This window comes from Aptenodytes patagonicus, chromosome 25 (genome assembly GCF_965638725.1).
Source record: "Aptenodytes patagonicus chromosome 25, bAptPat1.pri.cur, whole genome shotgun sequence".
NCBI lineage: Eukaryota > Metazoa > Chordata > Aves > Sphenisciformes > Spheniscidae > Aptenodytes > Aptenodytes patagonicus.
Genome location: NC_134973.1, coordinates 5,094,161 through 5,114,124, shown reverse-complemented (window position 1 = coordinate 5,114,124; position 19,964 = coordinate 5,094,161). Strand labels below are relative to the sequence as shown.

Genomic DNA, 19,964 nt, shown 5'->3' with positions numbered 1-19,964 from the left:
GCCGGAGCGAGGTTTCCCGTCCCCCCCCATGTGTGCCCCCCCCCGTGCCTTCCCATCCTGCACGCCAGGGGCTGTGGGTCCCCTCCCGCTGCTGTAAATATGTTTGGGGAGGGTCTGCAGCCCCCCAGCTGCCCCTGCCAGCACCGGGATCAGGGTACCAGAACGTGGCCGCAGGGATCTGCCGCCCGGGCTGGACAGGGCAGAGGATCCCTTGGCTGGGTACCCGGGGGGGGGGGGCGGTCAGAGCCCTGCATCCCCTGAGCCCCTGGGGCTGGGGCTGCCTTTTGGGAGCAGCCCGGGGCAGGTGTGATATTTTATAAGGAACTGGCCAAAACTGTGTAACTTTTTTTTTTTTTTTTTTAAATAAATAAACTGTATCTATTGATTTTAAATCAGTGCCAGAGTGAAAGGGGCCACGGTGGGGCCAGGAGTGGGAGTGGTACCTCTGGTGGGTGGTGGTCCAGGCTGGACGCGGGGCTGTCCCCATGCACAGCCGCCCTGGCACAGCCGCGGCGCTTCCCGGTCCCCGTGGAGCCGACATCCCTGTGGGGCCGTGTGGATCCTGCCCCAAGCCCTGAGTATGATGGGTGCCGCATGGATCCTGCACCCCCAACCCTGCGTGGGCTGTGGGAAGTGGCTGCAGCCTCTGGGGCAGCCCCCACACCCCCAGCTGCCGCCACGCTGCCCGGACCCCACACCGGGACACCCCGCATCCCCCCCTCCGAGGCTGGTCCAGCCATGGAACGGGGACCGATGCTGCCCAGACTCATCAGCATCCCACCCACGCAGGGCAAACACAGCACTGCACTCCCAGCCCCTTCAAGATGGGAAGAACCCCAAAATCCTACCTTGGGGGGGACACAGACGACCTCCAAACCGCTCACCTTGGAGGGGAACCCCAAATCCCCCACCTTGCTCGCCAAAGACCAAGTACAAACCTCTGTGCTGGCTCCTGCGCCCCTTCATGCTGCTGGCCCAGTTCTTCCCCAGCAGACCTCAGGCAACAGGATTTATTCCTGAGGGACCCCTGCATTGAAGAACATCACACAGGGCCCCCCCCACCCCCCCAAATCCCCAGGACTTCCAAAAAAAAAAAATCCAATTTTAGGTTTCTTATAGGGAGCTTAATTTTTTGGGACCTTATCTCCCACTCTGCTTCATCACCCCTTCACCCTGGGGTGGGCTTCAGCATCGCTGCAGGATAAGCCCCTTTCCCCACTCACTCGATCCCCAGCATTGTAAGAAACATCTTTTATTGACTTCAGTTAATTTTAGTATCATTGAACAAGGATTATATTTTCAGTGAATCAATCTAAATGACAAATCCCCGGCTAATCCTGCCTCCGTCTGTTTGCACGGTGGATACCCCTGAGAAGCAGAGCCTGGGGGGATGCCCCCGGCCTTGGATCCTGCGCCGGCGGTCCCGCCGGCACCGTGTCGGAGGCCACGGGGCAGCCCCCATCCCTCCGAGGTGGCTCTGCCCCACCATATGTCCCTTCCTCCAGCACAGCTCAGCCCTGGGGACAAGGACATGCCCCCCCCCCCCCCCCCCAGCAGCATCACCCCTTTCCAGCCAGATTTTGGTCCCCCCAAAGTCTTCCTCTCCCCCAAACCTGGCTTAAAAAAAATAGTGAGGCACAGGAACATGGCGAGCGTGGGCAGGGGGATGCTGGCACCCGTCTTCCCCAGTGTGGGGACGGTGGTGGGTGCTGGATCCAGCCCCGGGGGGTGGGGTGGGGTGTCAAAGCACCAAGCAAGGCAGCGGAGGAGGGCTGGGCTGGATGCTGTGCAGCACCCAAAAAGGACCATTTGGTTTGCACCCTGCATGGTGCACAGCCCCGGTCAGCTGCCTGTGTACCCCCATCTCCTCCCATGTACCCCCAATCCCCTCCCCTGTACCCCCCATGCCCCAACAGCGGAGATGCTTCAGTGGAAAGTGCAGGGAGGGGGCTGGGACCAGGCATGGACAAGCCCGGTCCCCAAAAAGGGGCTGATCCAAGCTCAGTGCTTCAGTCCTTGAGGCTGGATATGGCCCGGCCGGGCAGAGGCAGCCCCTGGGCAGGGCACAAAGGGGCTTTAAAATGACCCTTTTTCCACAATTGCCAGGGCTGGGTGGGGGGCAGAGGCATGGGGTCCTGCAGCAGGACCCCCCAGAGGATGGCTCTGTGCAGCCGGCAGCCCCCCCACAACCCAGCCCGGCCAGTCCCACCTCCCATCACCTCCTGTCCCAGCCTCCCGCCATCTGAACTTCAGATTTGGAGGGGCAGCCAGAGGACGGCGTCCCCCTCCCTGGGCTGCAGCCCAGCTCCGACACAGGGGCAGAGCAAGGGACCAGCCCTGGGGATGCTCCAAGGTCCCCGGGGGAGGCCAGGGAGCTCCGCTTCACGGGGGTACGGAAGAGTTGAGTGTCCGACAGCGGTGGCACGGCCAGTACCTTCGGGTTTAGGAGGACAAAGCTGCGACCCCGCTGCTTTTGGGGGCAGCTGCGGCGGACGGATGAGCTACAAGACAGCTGTGGGGCTGGGGACCGGCGCAGTTCGGGGCTCCCCAGGGACAGCACCGTCTCAGGGCGCTGGAGGGAATCCGGGTCCAGCTGCTGGGGGTCCCCAGGGTGTCCCGGGGGGAGAGGCTCTGTCCCCTACTGCCCCGTCCCGTAGGGCCAGTTGAAGGTGCTCCCAGACAGCAGCATGTCCCTGATTAGTGTTTCGATGGGTGTCTTCCCCACCAGCCTCATGAAGAAGAGCTGGGAGATGAGGGCGGCGGGCACAGCCCGGAGAGCCGGCAGCCGCAGCAGGAGCCGGCCGAAGCGCTGGGGCTGCGAGGGATACTGTGAGCGCACGTACTCGGTGAGGGCCACCTGCGCCTTCTCCTGCAAGCTCTCCACGTGCGCCGGGTCCGAGAGGCCGCAGGCGTCTGCAAGAGGGGTGGGATGGAGACGGGTCAGCGGTCGGAACCCCCCCCGATATCCCCAGCGAGCCCTCCCGCCCCTCTCCCCGACTGGCCAAGCTCCTGCCTGGCTGCTCTCCTTGCCAAATTAAGGGATGCAGCTGGCTGCAGCGCCGCCGCTCCGGCTGCAAAGGGCTGCTGCAGGCCCATCCCCGCCAGGAAGGACCAGGCACCTCTGTGGCATGAGATGAGCATGGACGGACCGAGGGACAGGGCTCCCCAAACCCCCCTGGTGCATAGGGGGGTATTTGTGTTACTGCAGGTCTCGTTCCTATTGCCCCGGGGAATCACAGAATCATAGAATCATTACGGCTGGAAAAGACCTCTAAGATCATCAAGTCCAACCGTCGACCCAACACCCCCATGCCCACTAAACCATGTCCCTCAGTGCCTCATCTACACGTCTTTTAAATACTTCCAGGGATGGGGACTCAACCACTTCCCCGGGCAGCCTGTTCCAATGTTTAACCACTCAACTCAGGGAAGCTCAGCCCTGTGCCCAGATGGATGAGCTGGGATGCTGCAAACCATGGTGGAGAAGTGCTGGGACACAAGGAACCTCTGCCACCCCCCCACCACCACCACCCCCGAGAGCCACATGATGCTCTCTGGACCCTGAACCCCCAGGGAAACGGGAGGCAGATGCTCCCTGGGGGCTCACGGCTCCATGGGGCGGAGATGAGGACAGAGCCCGGTCGCGACACCAACCTACCCGGCGTGAAGAGCGCGATGGCTTTGAGGCAGCTGTACTCGGCCGAGTCCACCTGGAGCCGGTTGAGCTTCTCCACCTGGTCCTGAAAGATGCGGATCTGGTCCATGAAGGAGACGACACGGTCGGCCGACATGGGGGAGGCGTGGAAGCCGGCGGCGGCCAGCAGCGGGGCCATGTGCAGCGGCAACGCCGACTGCGCCGCGTTGAGGACGAAGAGCTCGCTCCAGCTGAGCCGTAGCAGTGCCACTTGGTCGGAGACGGGCAGCTCGGGGAAGAAGGGGATGTTCCGGGCCCATTCCACCGTGCTGAAGAGGAGGCGGGCAGCCAGCTCGCAGATGTTGTCGATGCCCATGACGCTGCCCTGCTGCGCGTACTGTGAGCCATAGCGGGCGGCAGGGTAGGGCTCAGCCCGCAGCAGCTGCGAGATGAGCTCCGACACCGGCTGCCCGTTGAAGTATTCCCCGCTGGGCATGGTGTTGGGGCTGGTGCTGGAGTGGGTGGGGGGGATCCGGCCCCGCTGCACGGCTAGGGGGGAGAGGAGAGAGGAAGCGTCTGCCTGCTTCTGTACCCTGCTGCATCCCCCATCCCGCTCCCGGGGGGCATGTGGGGTTCCCTCTGCCCCATGCAGGGCGAGGATGGATGGGGATGCTCCCCCCACCCACTCGGCATCCCGGCATCCCCAGATCCTGCCACCCCAGGGAAACAATGGGCGGCTTTCAGGCGCTCGGGGAGAGGGAGGTGGTGCGTGCGTGCCACCCGCTGCGCCCGCCGGCGAGGTGCCTGCAAGAGCTACACTAATCTATTTAGCATCCCGGTGATTCACCAGCAGCTCCCAGGCTGCCGGTGCCGCAGCTCGGCCACGGCCTCTGACCAGCAGCCAGGCTGGGACAGCGTCCATGCCACCTCCTCCTTTGCGAGGACCCGGCGCAGGAGCGGCCGCAGCTCCGGCCATGCCGTGCCAGACCGGGTGCCCTGCCGGCACCACGCACCGCCGCCCCCCCCCCCCCCCATGCTGGCTGCAGTGGAGCAGGGCGATTGCTACCCAAGGTCATCACATGGCGGCAATCATTTATTTGCAAATAAAACGTCCATCTTGGAAGCATCGTTAACCCTGGGGCACTCCCCCTCCTAATTGCGTTCAGGGAGAGCCATTTTTCAGCTCCCCCCCTCTCCCATTAGCGCCCACTATTTGCTCAGTCCCTAGTAATTAATTTATGGGCTGTTCATGAGCCACTTAAATGAGAGCTCTAAATCATGCTAAGTGGCAATAATGCCATCTCGACTCCTCCGGAAAGGAGGGAATTACTGTCCTGCTTCCAGTATCCTTCCCCCCCCCTTGCTCCTCGCATTAATGCCACCTGCCGCTGAGCAGCCCCGGCACCGCAGCAGAGCCTGCGCCAAGCCCCCGGCATCTCCATCCCCGCGTGTGCCTTGGCACAGCCCCATCCTGCCGCGGGGATTTGAGATCCCAGCTCTGCTTCGGGCTCGACCCTTCGTCCCATTCGCAGCTGCCTGAGAAGCATTTTGGGGTTCGCACCCCTGGGCGACGGGCAGCAAGCAGAAAGCCGCCTGGGGATTTGCATGGCTCCGGCCATGCCGGGAGCCCGTCCCAGCCGACCTCCACCGTGCCTGGGGCACTGGGGCTGTCCCGGCTCCAGGTGTGTCACCTTATCAGCTCAAGGCTCTGGCTTTTCCAAACAAACACCACCTGCACTGCCGGCACCGAGGGCGATTCAAGGAGGAAAAAAAAAAAAAAAAGGGGCAAATGGGGGGTTTTGCTGCAAACCGGGTTCCTGGAGAGGTGGGAGAGCACCCAGCCACAGCGGGAGCAGAACGGGCACGGGCAGCCCGGGAGCAGAGCAGGCACCGGGAGCCCTCAGCCGGCACTGCAGCAGCCCCACACTGCAGTGGTGGGGTTCACCGGGACCCCTCAGGAACCATCCCCGTGATGTTGGTCTTACCTTCCTTCCTCATGCCCACGCGGAAACACTTCTTCAGGCGGCAGTACTGGCATTGGTTGCGGTGGTGCTGGTCGATCTGGCAGTCGCGGTTGGACCTGCGGGCAGGACCGGGCAGATGAGGTGCCGGGGAGGAGCGATGCGATGCCGCCGGGGGTCCCTGCACCCCGCTGAGCTGCTCCGCCACCCACATCCCCGCCGCCCTTGGGCAAAGCCCTTCACCTCTGAGCGCGGCCCCCTCTGCGCCGGCCATGGTTGTGCCACGCCGGCCCCCGGCATGCAGACACAGGTGCTCCCAGGCGGCACTCAGATGCTATGGAAACAGAGCGATTTCCTACAGCAGGGGCTGCCAGTTCGTGTTGCCAGCGATGCCCAGGGCCGTAGGAAAGCTGGAGAGACCCCTGGGGCACGGGGCTCCCATCCTCAGGGACGTGTAGGGATGGGTGCTGGGGAGCGATGCCCCGTGTCCCGGCACGTGGGGGGGGGGGGGGGGGGGGAAGCGGCGGAACAGCCCCCAGCCTCACCGCCAGACGTGCGAGGAATTTCAACTATTTCCTACAGGGCTGGGGCTGCCCCCGCGGTGCTGAGTCTGCGACCCCTCGGGCACCGAACGCTTGTGGGTGTCCCCCATGGCGGTGGCATGGCCCCGCATCCTCCATGCTCCGGTCTGGCCTCAACCGGACCCTGCGAGCATGGCAAAGCAAAACCCTACGGCTCTGGAGCAGCGGTGCACATGCCTCCAGCCCCAGTGCGGGGTCTGCACGGGCCGGAGGGATGCTTTCCCCCCCAAGCAACCTTGGAGCCTGCAAAGGGGGTCGCGCCCACCCCCTGGCACACGGGTCCTGCCCCAGGCAAGGAGCCGCGGGCACCAGGCAGCCCCTGCACCATGCATGGTACCGGCCACCACCAAAGCCAGCCGCCGACCGCTGCTCCTGCGGCATCGTGGGGAGCGACACGCCGGGACAGGCTGCGAGAGACATTCCCAAAGGGTATCATTAGTGTCCAAACCCCCCAGCCCCAATTCCCAGGGGCCACTCGCGCTCACGGTCCCCACACGGCCGAGTGATGCAGTGAGGCACGGGCGACACCGGGCGCTCGCATCCCACCCGAAGGCTGTCGCAGCGAACGGGGAGGAAAGGGGGTTATCAGCAAAACAGCGATAAATTAAGGCGTATAAAGCAGCAGCCAGGAAAGTGCAGGCAGGGCCGGGTCGCGCTGGCGTCCGGCAGCAGCTCGGCTCTGCCTGGGAATCCTGACATGAATCTCTTCATCCCTACACGACTCCAGAGACGAGACAAGCAGGGATTCCCACCGCGCTCAAACCGGAATTAATTCACCCCGAACATCACCACTGCGCTTAGCACATTTTAAAATGTGTTGCTGATAAAAAGTTATTCCAGCGGAGAAGCGATAGCTAATCAAAACGTCAGGTTACATCTTCATCAGCCGTCTGCACCGTGGCGGGGGCAAAGCTCCCGGCACCGCGGCCGAACCTCCCGGCGGGGGCCTGGCTGACCCTCACCGTGGCCTCAGGGCACCGTCCCCACCACCACCACCAGGAAAACCCAAAATTCATCTCAGCTCCCGCCAGCGGCTCGTAGCAAGTTTCCCAACTGATAGGCTGCAGCGACCTGGGAAACTGTGAGAATACAAAAGGCGTATACTGTGCTAATTATGTAATTAGAACATGTAATTATTTAGTGCAAGAACTAAACTGAATCCAACTCACTTTTAATATTCAAATTAGAGCAATCTTGGCTTGATACTGCTTTTGACTCCTTGAACAAAGCAGATGCCAGGGCTGCCAGGGGAGCATTGTTCCCGGCCCCTCCAACACTTCACTCCCTACTTGGAAAACCAACATTTTTCCACTGCACCAAATCACTTCCCAGCACAGAGGGGGGGAAAAACCCCCAAACACCTGAAGTAGGCGCCCAGATACCAGTGACGAGCACGGGATAAAATCTTGGATGCTCGTAGCCCCTCCATCACCGCTGCAACCTAAGTGGCATCTGGGACGCAGAGTCCGTCCCTCTCCCGGGGAGCCCTGATGTGGCCTTTCCTTTGTTCCAGGAAACTGGAATTTCTCAAAAGCCATATGTATTTCCCCATCTTCAAATCATTAATCCTGAGCAGCCGCTCGGCTGAGTCTGCTGATCAGATCCTGCTGATCAGATGGGGAAACTGAGGCAGGGCCAGGGATGATGCACACGCTGCATCCGCACATGCTGCATCCACGGCAGGCGATGGGGAGGATGCTGCAGGACCAGGGGGGTAACAGGAACTGAACCCTGCCCCACGCCGGCAGCTCCACGGCCACGAGTGGCTCGACTGACGTCAGCCGGGACCCGGCAGCGCCAGTGCCGGGAGCTGCCAGGAGAGGAGATGCTGCGCATGGGGGAGGACGAATCTAGGCCGCCCAAACGAGAGCAAGGCGGCTCGGAGACGGCTCCCGCTGCAGGAGCAGCGCTGCCCCTTCCCTTCCCGCGGCGTCTCAGCACCACGAGACGATGCTCGAAGCAGCCGGCCCCCCTTGGGCGGGGAGAAAGCAGGGTGCAGAGGTGGGGTGCCCCTCTCCCAGCCTGCCTGTGGGGTGCCCAAGGCCAGGATGCGGGTGCCATCCTCGCAGCACCCTCACTGGTTTAGCAAACACCCCTGGGAGTGCTTGCACGTGGATCCAGACCTGCGAATGGGCCCCTATATACACATTTACCTCCCTGGGAACAGCCCAGGGCCGGGGGTCCCCCACGCGTGCCAGCCAGCCCGACGCTCGTTTCGAGCCCAACAGAAACTCCAGAGTTATTTGCAGCTCCAAACTTCGCAGGGGTCGTATCCTGGTCCTGCTGGTGGGCCCGGATCTACTGCAGCGCTGGCCCGAGCGTGGGCACCGGCGGGGGCTGCAGCCCCTCTCCCCGGCATCTCACCAGATCAGCGCCCGCAGCACGCCGGGCTGTTGACACCTCCGGTTAAAATTATACTTGCTGCCGCACTGGTGCTTTCTCCGGGTAGAGCGGCCGTGACCAAAGTGACTCACAGCCACGGCGCGTTTTCAGGCATTAGCCTGGAACGGCAATTAATGCCGGAGCAGAGCCGGGCGATGACGAGGACCCGGACACTGGCTGTGCCCCACCGCCCAGGGGACGAAGCAGCCAGGGCATCCATCCCTCCGGGGGCTGGGGATGCGCCGGACAGAGGGGCTGCTTATGTGGGGTGCAGAGCACGGAGGGACCCCGTGCTGCAACCGGGGGCCCCCCGTTAGTGCTGCGGCGGGGCCAGCGAGCAGCCACGGCAGGGCCAGCGCGGAGCTGCACGGGGGCCACTGCAGAGCCACGCTGGGGACCCGCACCGGGGCCACCGGGGAGCCGCACCGAGGGCCACCGGGAACCTGCACCGGGGGCCACCCTTAGAGCTGCAACCGTGCCAGGGCTCTGCCACCCCCGGGGCCCCCGCCGAGCCCCCCCGCCGGTCCCCCAGCCCCTACCTGCAGGTGTAGCTGAGGTTCCTGCGGATGCTGCGCTTGAAGAAGCTCTTGCAGCCCTCGCAGGTGAAGACCCCGTAGTGTTTCCCGCTGGACTTGTCCCCGCACACCACGCAGTCCACCGGCGCCCCGGCCCGCTCCTCCTCGCCGTGCTCCGCGTCGCTGCCGCCGCCCGCCGGGGACGCCGCCTCCTCCCCGCCGCCGCCGCCGCCGCCGTTGGGCTCGCCCCAGCCGCCGGCCACCATGGCCATGGCTCCGCGGCCCCGGGGCTTAGCGCCGGCCCCGCCGCTGCATGGAGCGGCGCCCGGTGCGCGGCGCCCGGCGCCTCCCGGAACGAGTTAAGCAAGTTTTTGGGGGGTGGCGGCCGGTTTGGGATTTTTAGGGTGGGTTTTTTTTTTTTTTGGGTTTCCCCCCCTCCCTATCCCAGGGCTCCCTCCCCCCCTCACCCCCCCACCCCCCCCACCCCCGTTAACGGGGGGGCCCCGCGGAAACTTTGCGGCGGCGGGAGCGGGGCGCGGCGCGGCGCATCCCCCCGCGGGGCGCGGCGGCTCCGGGCGCGGCGGCCGCCCCGGGGCTCGGCCGCATGCGGGGGCCGCCGCTGCCCGCCCCCGGTGGCTCCTCCGCTCCGCGGCACCGGCAGGGAAGAAGGAGGAGGAGGAGGAGGAGGAGGAGGAGGAGGCGGCGCTGCCCCGGCCCGGCCCGCCCTCGCCCCTACGGGCCCCGCCGCCGCCGCCGCTGCATGCAGCCCGGTCCGGGTCCGGCGGGACCCGCTCCGCCGAGCCCCGGGGCTCTCCCCGCCTCCCGCGAAAGAGCAAAGTTCAGCCGCTGCCGCGGTGGCCGCCCTGGATGCTCCTCCCCGTCCTCCTCCCCTTCCGCTCGCCGCCCGCCGGGTCCTGCCCCGGCCCCGGCCCCGGCCCCGCCGCCGCACCGGGCCGCCCCCGCCGCCCCCCGCCCCCGCCGAGCCGGGGCCGGGGGGGGGGTGGGGGAAGCCGGGCAGGCAGCCCCGCCGCACCGCACCGCACCGCACCGCACCGGAGCGGGCAGGGCCGGGTCGGTGGCCGGGGCCGGGCACGGCAAGCGCTGGGCGGCTCCGTGGGCCGGTGGTACCGGTTGTGGCGGAGGCGGGCATGGCCCCGGTGCGGTGCCGGGCAGGGGCGGGGAACGGGCAGGGCGATGCCGTGGCCTGGCCACCGCGATGGAGCAGGCGGTTTGGCCAGCGGAGGTGGCCGGAGGTGCCCCCCCCCCCCCCCCCCCGCCCGATGCCCCTTGGGGACCAGAGCCCTTTGCTGGCCCCGGGAGCGCTCGGCACCTCGCGCTGCCCAGGGCTGCACCGGGAGCCCGTGGCAGGGCCATGCCACGCTGTGGGCTGCGGTTACGGCTGCGGTCCTTGTCCTCCCCCCAGCAAGTGACCTCTGAGCTGCAGGGTGCGGCAACGGTCGGATTCGCCACCAAGCACCGGGGTCCCCTCGGGGACAGGGACCGAACCCCGCTGCAGCCCTGCCACGCACGGGCAGAGCTTGGCCGCTACGTCACGGTGCGGTGTGACGCCATTCGGGGCTGCGGGGGCCGCGGCGGGAGGATGGGAAGCGATTCCCCACGCCTGGCCTGTGGCCAAGCTGCCGGCATCGGCAATCCCCTCCTCTTGCCGACAGCCCCAGCGGGATCTTTAATTACCGCAAACAGCACGAGGCCGCAGCTCCCCGTCTCGTGCGGGGCAGGAGGGCCGGGGCCGTGCCGTGGGGTGCTCCTGTGGCACCCAGGGTCCCTTGGGTACCACCACTCTGCGCAGCCCCTGGGATGGGGCGAAGGGCTGGATGCGGCCGGGGACTGGCTGCCTGCAGCCCCGTAAAATCCGTTTGTAATGTGGTTAATCAAGTCGGACCCGTAAGAGCTCGTCGGCCGGCCCCAGAAGAAGGGGCGGCTGGGGTGCCGGCTGTGGGCGCGCAGCGCCCGCCTGCTGCTGCCCTGTTAATCATTAACGAAGAAATAAACTGTGCAGAAAGGTGCTTGACCCGGGAGCAGCCCCGCGATATCGCCCTGCCTTCGCCTTTCACCTAGGGGCCAAACTCTCCTCCTGGCCATGCCGTGGCGGCCTCGGTGTCTCCCGGCAGCGTGCCTTTCACCTTGACTTCAGGGGCAAAGTCCGACGGGCAGGGCGCGGAGCCGGGGCACGAGCGGGCTGGGTGCCCCCCATGCACCCCTGTCCCCCCCCGGCGTGCCCTCGGGGCGGGCCTGTCCCCATGGGGGACACCACGCCGCGGTCCCAGCTCGGGCCGGGTGAGGATGCTGATGCTGAGTGGAGCGGCTGGCGATGCCCACACTGCAGGGACAGGCTTGGACCAAGCGTTGGCCAGGACCTTCGCGGCGCCTCATGCCGCCGTCCTTGGCATTCCCAACCCACGCGCCGGGGCCAGCGTCTCCATCGGGGTTAAGGGAAAGGCGAAGCAAAGCGGGCTGGATATAAAAAACCCCAGCAAAGCACCGAGCCTGGAGCTGGGGTGCAGCAGAGGTGGATGGATTACAGCTCCGGCCATAAATAAAACCTCCATTTCCTCCTGTCTGGAGGGATCTCTGCTCACCAGGTACCTGCTAACACGGCTGTGCCGAGGTGCCCGGCAAGGGCTGCGCACAGGGCCGATGCCGCAGGGCTGCCGCGGTCTGGGAGCAGCGCCCGGCAGAGCTGTCTGGAAAGGGGCTGGGCTCGGGGGGGGTCCCAGTCCGGGCAGGGGGGTGTCACCCCCACCTGCAGCTGGCCCCGTTTCTCCTTTCTCTTCTGTCAGGCCGTGATTTATGGCCCTTTCCCTGCCGCTCCCCCGCCTCCTCGCCCCCTGCAAAAAATAATAATCCAGGAACAAAGGAGGAAATTGGATCTTCTCCCCCGCGCGGCTCCCGGCCCCGCGGTGGGAGCCGGGTTTGTTTTGACATCGGTGTCCAGTTGGCGAAGGCGTTTGATCTCCGGAGGAATTCCTCCTTCCTCGCGCTGCTCCGCTGACTCCGACGCACAAAAGGGCCCCCGGGAGCCGGGAGCTGCCGGCGCGTTTCGTGCCGCCCCGACGCCCCCGGGAAGGGTCCAGCGTGGCAGAGGCGTCCACGGGGCTCAGGGAGGTTTCCAGGCTCGGTGTTGGACCCGGCTCCAGCGTGGGGACGGGTGGCAGCGGTGTCCCCCTGCTCCCCCGCAGCCTTTGGGCTGGAGGACGATTGAGCAACCCTTGCCAAAATGTGCAGGTTCATGGCTGTGCCGCCAGAGAGCTGGGTGCCAGCACCAACGGAGATCTGGGTGCCATCACCACCGGAGAGCTGGGTGCCAGTGCCAGTGCCACCAGCCCCAACCCGGTTACCGGCATCCCGGTTAGCAGCACTCTGGGCTGCGGGGCAGCCGTGCCCATTCCCAAACCCACGTAGAGCTGCCGGCAGCAGTGCTTCCCAGGGGCTTAGATAGATACCACCCATCTATCTGTCTGTGTCCCCCCCCACCCCAGGCCCCAGCGTACCCCCACGGGGACCTGCACCCCAAATTGGGGCTGTGCAGGGGGTGGGCACGGCCCTGCATGGTCAATCCCCTGATTTTCAGCCGTCGGGCAGGATCCGGCCCCGCTCTGCCCCGGAGCAGCTTGCAGAGCCCCCAGCCCCTGTTTGCCGTGGAGTCGAGGGTGCTGCATTCCTGGGGCCGGATCCTGCCAGCGGGCGTGCGGGCATGTGCGTGCATGTTGTGGGCGGCGAGGGCAGGCGTGAGCCGCTCCGGAGCCGGCGGGGTGGGGGGGGCGAAGGGGCCCTCATGGCTGGGGGGGGTCCCGACCCTCCCGCAGCAGCCGCGGGAGCGCGTGACCTTGCAGGGCCGAGCCACGGCCACGCCGCGGCAGGCGAAGGACAAAGGGAGGCCGGGGCTGGCTGTGCCGCGGCTCCTCGACTCCCCGGGTAGGGCTGCCCCGCACCCCTGCGCCCCACGGCTGCCCCACGGCGCGGCCCTGTGCCCCATGGCTGCCCCAGGGCGCCCACGCCGGTACGGCGCAGGGAGCACCCATCACGTGCCCATGCGGCAAACACGCCTCCACCGAGTGCACACGCATGTGCACGGGACACGCAGCCCCACGCACGGGGGTGCACACGCGCGTGCAAACGGCGGCGGGGGTCACCGCACCCACATGCACACGGGCTCTCACTCCCTCACGTGCCCCCCACGGCCACCCCACGGAGTGGCTGTTTCGTCCCCCGATGCCGCGGTTTTGCCCCCAGCCCTGCAGAGGGGCTGAGGGAGACCCGACCCCCGTCACCCTCAGCCCACCCTTGCCCCCGGCCCCCCCGCCCCGCCGCCAGAGAGGGCAGCTCCCTGCCCTGCATTCCCGGGATATCAGATCCCGTGCAGCGGCCCCCACCCAGGCCGGACGCTCCCTCCCCGGGGGGGGCATGAATCACCCATCCTCCCGCCCCGCCTGCTCCCCTCGCTCCCGGCTTCTCCCCGCTGCCTTTGCCCCCATGCCCCCCCCCCCCCCCCCCGGCACAGCCTGGCCCCCACCGGGATGGTGTTTTGCAGCCCCCCAGGACCCGCTCTCCCAGGGAACGGGGTGCAGTCCCACACTGGGCCCTGCTACCCAAGGGTGCCGGGGGGTTTTGCTGCGGCCCCTCGGTTTCCCAGCAGCCCACGCTGCTCCACAGAGGGGAAACTGAGGCAGGGAGCGGGCCAGAATGGCGGCATCTTACAAATCATGAACTGGCACGTGGAGCCCTCCCTGGGGAGCTGCAGGTTTCTGGGTGCACGTGGGGGTGAGCAGCGGGCAAAGCAGGGGGGTCCTGCCACCCGCAGCCGCCATGCTGCACCGTGCCGTGCTGCACTGTACCACGCCGTGCCATACTGCATCGTGCCATGCTGTGCCGTGCTGCACCGTGCCATGCTGCACTGTGCCATGCTGTGCCATGCTGCACTGTGCCGTGCTGCACTGTGCCATACTGCACCGTGCCATGCTGTGCCGTGCTGCACCGTGCCATGCTGTGCTGTGCTGCACCATGCCGTGCTGCACTGTACCACGCTGTGCCATACTGCACCGTGCCATGCTGTGCTGTGCTGCACCGTGCCATGCCGTGCCATGCTGCACTGTGCCGTGCTGCACTGTGCCGTGCTGCACCACGCCATGCTGCACCATGCTGTGCTGAGCTGCACCGTGCCATGCTGTGCCATGCCGTGCCGGCAGCCTGGCAGGCAGCACGGTGCTGGGGGCCCCCAGCTCCACTCTCTGAGCTCACGGCACGCTCTGTCCTTGGCAGAGGCTCAGGGTGTGCCAAGGCGGGCAGCGCGGCTGGGCCCGGCGTGGCAGTGGGAACAGGGAGCCGAGGCCACCTCAGCCTGCCCTGAGCCCCGGCAGCCACCGGGCATGGTGGGGACGTCGCAGCCCGGGGCACCCCCTCCCCGCTGGTGCCCCTGGGGGGACCCTGTCTGGCCCCGAGGTCAGTGGGACGTGGCAGGGGGGGACCCCTCCAGCCAGGGTGGGGGCGGCAGCGGGTCCCGCCTGCCCTCCCCCTCTTCCCGGCACCCAGGGTTGAAGCCGCCCCGGCCCTTTCATGCTGCTCTCGGTGGAGCCTGACCCCGCACAAAGCCCCCAGGAACCCATTTGAATCTGAAAAGGGGTCTGAGCGCAGAGCCCTGACCTTCAACCTGCGGGTCAGCCCCTCCACACCACCGCCACAGTGCCCCGCTGGCCCCCGGGACCCCCCCACGAGCCGGGACAGACCGAGCTGAGCCACGGTCCCTGCCGGAGCCAGGCAGAGGGGATGCAGGCAGGGACGGGGGCTGGGAGCAGGCAGCGCAGGCAGCCCCTCCGCTCTGGTATCTGTGTCGGCTGCCGGTGCCCCGGGAGCGGGCACTTGCCCCTCCGTGCTGGGCACCCGGCAGCGCCTGCCACACCGATCAGCGGGTGGCTGCAAGGGCTGCGCTCCATGGCACCGCTGCTCCCATTTCGTGCCGGGGCTGCTCCCCGGGGCCTGGGGAAGTTCTCCTTTGATCCAGCCCCGCCGCCTCCGGGGACACAGGGCTGCCCCCGTTTCGGATGGCTCCCGGCTGGCAGTGAGGTGGCGGGGGCGGAGGGCAGGGGCAGCTCGGGGGAGTGAGCTGCAGCCCCGCAGCCCTGCCCTGCAGCCCTGCCCTGCAGCCCTGCAGCCCTCTCTCCGCCCTCTCCATCACCACGGCTCTGGATATTGATCCGCTGAGCCTTGAACTCTGCTGCAGGATCTCTCTGGGGAGATGCAGGCCTCATTTTAGCCTATCTATAGCTCCATGCCTCAGTTTCCCTTCCACCCTGCAGCGTGTCTGAGCCCTGAGCTGCCCCGCAGCCCTGCGCATTCTCCCACCGGAGACCCACACTCAGCCCAGCTCCCACTATCCAAATGCCCCATCGTGCCGGGGTTCGGGCTGCCGGATTTAGCCCCCCCGCTCCCCGTGGCAGCCCCCCCCCAGCGCAGCCCCGCTGCCGGGGCCCCCCCCCCTGCCCCTCGCGGCGAGGATGCCCCCGGCGCGGGGTCACTGCTCCTCTTCCCTCCTGAATATGCATGGGGCCCCGGCCGCCACGGCCACCGCCGTCACCTTTGATCCCACCTCAGGGATAACGAAATGGCTTCATCTGTGCCGGGAGATAGCGGGGGCGGTAGGGAGGGGACGGCCTTTGTTCCCAGCCCCGCTGGGATGAGCCGAGCTGGGGGTCCGGCTGCCTGAGCCCCCCCCCCCCCCCCGAGCACAAAGCCCCCCAAACCCAAACCACGGTGGGGCTGGCCGAACCACGAGCATCAGTGGTTTATTCTCCCTGCGGATACAGCAGGCGCCTCCCGGCACGGGGGGTCTTGGGGGTGACGGGGGGGGGGTCCCTAGATGCAGGTCTCGCTGCCGGCCGTCCCCTGCTCCAGGGTCTGCAGCCTGCGGGCCAGCGCCTGCGCCCGCCGGGCGTGCTGCCTGCGCAGGGCACCTGCCTGCACCTCCAGCCGCCGCAACTGGGCTGCCTGCTTCCGCCGGGCGCCGCGGTACGCCAGGGCCAGCGCGCTGCGGGCGCCACGCTCAGCATCCCGGCCCGGGGCACGGCGCCGAGGGGACCGAGGGCAGGAGGGACCGTGGTTTTGGGGTTTGCAGGAAGGGACCACGCTCTTGGGGTGTGCAGGAAGGGACTGCGCATCAGGGATGCGCAAGAAGGGGCCACGCTTTCGGGGTACGCAGGAAGGGACCGCGATTTTGGGGTATGCAGGTAGGGACCATGCATTGGGGTTATGCAGGGAGGGACCATGTTTTTGGGGTGTGCCGGGAGGGACCACGCACTGGGGATGTGCAATATGGGACAGTGTTTTGGGGCTGTGCAAGAAGGGACCGCGCTCTTGGGGTGTGCAGGAAGAAGGGACTGTGTTTTTGGGGCATGGAGGTAGGGACCACACATTGGGGGTGTGAAAGAAGGGACTGTGGTTTCGGGGTGTGCAGGAAGGGACCGTGCACCTGGGGCATGCAGGGGGGATGTGCATCTAGGACATGCAGGAAGGCACAGTGTTTTTGGGGCATGCCGGGGGGACGTTGCACCCACCCCCCCCCCCCCCCAGTGGGGAAGCGGGTGCCTCCTGCCCACCTGTGAGCGTGGAAGAAGTCAGCGGTGACGGTGACGCACTGCGCCTGCTGCGCGCGGCTGGCGGCACTGCTCTGCTCCAGGGACAGCGCCAGGGCCTGCGCCCGGGCACGCAGCTCCTCCACCCTGAGGACACCCGCATGGCAGCCAGCCCGGCATGCTGCCCAGTGCCGCCACGGCTCCCTGTGGTGGGGCCGCAGCACGCCGGTGAGGTCTCTTACCGGGCCAGGGCACGGAGCAGCTCTTCCCCCATCCTCTCTGGATCTGGAGGGTGCCGGAGAGCCGCCGCTCCCACCCGGCTGGTTTGGGCATCCTGTAGAGGCTGGGTGTGGGTCCCATCCCTGGGGAGACCTCCGGCCCTGGGGAGGGTCCCCATGGGGAGGTCGGAGTGATCCTTACCTCCTCGCTGCTGCTGGAGCTGCTGGGGGGACTGGGGGGGCAGTCAGGCCCCCCATCCCGCTCCCACTCCAGGTGCTGAAGCACCAGGCGCAGCGCAGCCTCCCGCGGCCCCTGCCCGGCCACCAGCACCTCCAGGCCCCTCTTCTCCCTCTCCACCAGCTGCAGCCGTGTCTTCAGGTCGGCCATGGCCTCCTGGCAGGGCAGTGGTGTCACCGCCAAGGTGGGGGAAACTGAGGCACGGCCCCACCTCCCTGGCTCCACACCCTCCCACCGTGCATCACCCCCTGCCCTTCTCCCAGCTGCTCTCCTCAAAGCCTGGACCCTACGGAGAGCCGGGGAGGGATCCAGGTGTCCGCCCCCCCCCATTCATCCCCCCCCATCTCACCTTGAGCATCGCCAAGTCCTGCAGCAGCTCCGCTTTTTCCGGCCGCTTCCAGCCAGGCAGGAGAGCCCTGGCATCCCGCAGCGCCTGCTCGGCCCGGGCTCGGGCGTCCTCACTGCAGCGGGCGCCGACACGGGCAGGCGCCGGGGCATCATGCAGGGACGCCTCCACGGCCACCTGCTCCGCGCGCAGCCGGCGAATGTGCTCACGCAGGGCCCCCTCCTCCATCCCGTGGGGTGCCGGGATGCTGCGGGGACGGTGACGCGGCTGGGGTGGGCATGGGTGCACGGTGCCACCCCGGGGACAGCTCAGCCCTGGCCCAGCATCGCGCCCCCCGCCTCTCCTCCCCCAGTACCTCTGCAGCCTGGGGGAGCCGCTGTCCCCGCTCTCCTCCTGGCCACCCGGCTCTGCTTGGCCTGGGAGCTGCGGCCCCTCCGTCGGCATGGGGCTGGACGCCCATCCATGCCCTGGGCTCTGCTCCCCTGCGGCTCCTAGGCACGGGGCAGGCAGCGTTCAGGCAGGCGTCCTTATCCAGTGTGTGCCCACAGGGGCTGTGCTGGGGACTGGGGTTCCCCAGCATCTTTCCTGCATCCCCCTGATATCCGTAAGCATCTGCCCAGCATCCTCCCAGCACCTTCCCTGCATCCCCTCGATGTCTGCCTGCATCCTCCCTGCATCCCCCCCAACATCCTCCTGACACCCCTCCCGTATCCCTTGCGCATCCCGCTGCATCCCTCCTACATCCCCTCTGCATCCTCCCTGCATCCCCCTGATATCCCCCAGCGTCCCTCGTGCAAACCCCCAGCATCCTCCCCATAAACTCCCCAGCATCCCCCCAGCACCCCCCCCACACACCCCGCAGCCCCCCCGGGCTGGCACTCACCGCCATGGGCACCATCCTCCTCCCTGCCCAGCTTCGCCCGCATCAGGTCGAGGAGGGCGGCATAGGCCCCCCCGCAGCGCTCGCTGCAGGGAGAGGGGCTCAGTGTGGCACTGCAGGCTGTGTCCCCCCGTCCCCGTCCCCGTCCCCATCCCAACCTGCAGCGCAGGGCCAGGCGCAGGGCGGTGTTGCGGGACTCGTGCTGGCCCAGCACCATGCTGAGCCGCTCCGCATCGCTCTTGCACTCCTGCAGCGCGGCCGCCAGCTGCCGGTTCACCTCCTGCAGCCTCCCCAGGCACCTGGGCACCGCCGGCACCCGCGGTTAACCGCACGGCCGGGGCCCGGTGCCATGCCTCAGTTTCCCCGCCGACGAGGGCTCGGCAGCCCCTGGGGCTGGGGGGGACGGCTTACCCCTGCAGCTGTTGCACCCGCTGCTCCTGCTCCCGGTTGGCACCTGCTGAGGGCTGGGGGGAGAGGGGGCCGTGGGGCTGCATGCTGTGGGGCTCAGTGCCACTGCCGCACTGGGGCAGGTCCTGCAGAGGAGACAGGCAGAACCCGGCACCGGGGCAGGCAGAGCCCGGTGCCAGGGCAGCATTCCCACCCGCTGAGCCCCCCCCATGCCGCAGCCGCGGCCCACCCCGGCCCCACACTCACCTGGGGCAGTCGGGGCTCCCCCTGCCCCGGGGGACTGCCAAGCCCGGGGGTGTCGCTGCCGGAGCCCCCCAGCTCCTCCAGCCTGGACAGAGCATCCCGTAGGTCCCGGACCTGCGCCGAGCACTGGGCTGAGCCCCGGGGGCCACACCAGGGCAGTGCCCCCCCTTGCCGTGCCCTCGGTGCCCACCTTCCGCTGCAGCCGGTCACGCTCCCCCCGCAGCGCCCGCAGCGAGGCGGTGGCCCGGCTCAGCTCCTCATCCCGGCGCCCCAGGGTCGTCCGCAGTGCTGCGTTCCTCGCCGCTGCCACCGCCACCGCCACCTCCTCCGCCGGCAGCCCCTCGCCCGCTCCCTCCTCCGGGCCCCGGCGCGTCGCCCTCCCGGCCCAGCCCAGTGTTCGGTCCAGCTCCTCCAGGCTCTGGGGATACAGGGCTGGTCAGCCAGTGCCCATCCCCTTGGCATCTGGGCTGACCACACCGGTGTGGCTCACCTTGGCTGCCCGTGCCCACTCCTCGCCAGACACAGGCTGTGCCGGTGCCCGCCGGTGCCGGGAGAAGACAGCGCGCTCCAGCGAGCTCACGGCGTGCTGCAGGTCCGCAAAGAGGTCGGGGCCGTGGGCTGGGGAGAGGGAGCACAGCCAGGGTCGGGTCCCTGCAGCAGGCAGCGAGCTGCCGGCACGGCACGGCACGGCATGGCACGGCACGGCACGGCACGGCACGGCACGGCACGGTGCACCCACCTTCCAGACTGGAGGCGGTGTCGAGCATGCCGTCGAGGCACTGGGGCTGCGGGCTGGCAGCGGGGAGGCTGGCGGTGCCCTCCCAGCCCTCCTCATCCTCCCTGCGGGGAGGCGAAGGCCAGAGATGGAGAGGGCCGGGCGGTGGTAGCCCCCAGTGTCCCGCGGCCACCGCGTGCCGGTACCTGCCCGTGCGGTGCTGCAGCTGCTCAGCTCTCCGGTGCAGCCGGGCCACT

General features: G+C 67.6%; 2 protein-coding genes across 2 annotated transcripts; both read right to left on the bottom strand.

Annotated features, from left to right (window-relative positions):
• Positions 1–2,574: 2,574 nt before the first annotated feature.
• Positions 2,575–9,498, bottom strand: NR2F6 (nuclear receptor subfamily 2 group F member 6). Its single transcript, XM_076359245.1, has 4 exons — positions 9,098–9,498; positions 5,620–5,714; positions 3,659–4,183; positions 2,575–2,913 (listed from the first exon to the last, which is right to left on the bottom strand). Exons 1-4 carry the CDS (start codon positions 9,343–9,345, stop codon positions 2,639–2,641), a joined length of 1,143 nt encoding a protein of 380 aa, XP_076215360.1. The 5' UTR covers positions 9,346–9,498; the 3' UTR covers positions 2,575–2,638.
• A 6,445-nt stretch (positions 9,499–15,943) lies between these two features.
• Positions 15,944–19,759, bottom strand: USHBP1 (USH1 protein network component harmonin binding protein 1). The gene is made up of 13 exons (XM_076359692.1): positions 19,732–19,759; positions 19,483–19,610; positions 19,183–19,410; positions 18,996–19,106; positions 18,753–18,874; positions 18,500–18,640; positions 18,345–18,427; positions 17,817–17,952; positions 17,465–17,708; positions 17,080–17,271; positions 16,902–16,993; positions 16,684–16,806; positions 15,944–16,115 (listed from the first exon to the last, which is right to left on the bottom strand). The coding sequence occupies exons 1-13, from the start codon at positions 19,757–19,759 to the stop codon at positions 15,944–15,946; spliced, it is 1,800 nt and encodes a 599-aa protein (XP_076215807.1).
• Between the last annotated feature and the right edge of the window lie 205 nt (positions 19,760–19,964).

Coding starts and splice junctions, on each gene's coding strand:
- NR2F6 (XM_076359245.1), bottom strand. CDS start 9,345: ATGGCCATGGTGGCCGGCGGCTGGGGCGAGCCCAACGGCGGCGGCGGC. Junction 5,715..9,097: donor AACCTCAGCTACACCTGCAG/GTAGGGGCTGGG, acceptor TCCTGCCCGCAG/GTCCAACCGCGACTGCCAGA. Junction 2,914..3,658: donor CATCGCGCTCTTCACGCCGG/GTAGGTTGGTGT, acceptor CCCCTCTTGCAG/ACGCCTGCGGCCTCTCGGAC.
- USHBP1 (XM_076359692.1), bottom strand. CDS start 19,759: ATGCTCGACACCGCCTCCAGTCTGGAAG. Junction 17,953..18,344: donor GGAGGATGGTGCCCATGGCG/GTGAGTGCCAGC, acceptor CCCCGTGCCTAG/GAGCCGCAGGGGAGCAGAGC. Junction 16,116..16,683: donor GACTTCTTCCACGCTCACAG/GTGGGCAGGAGG, acceptor TGGCGCCCGCAG/CGCGCTGGCCCTGGCGTACC.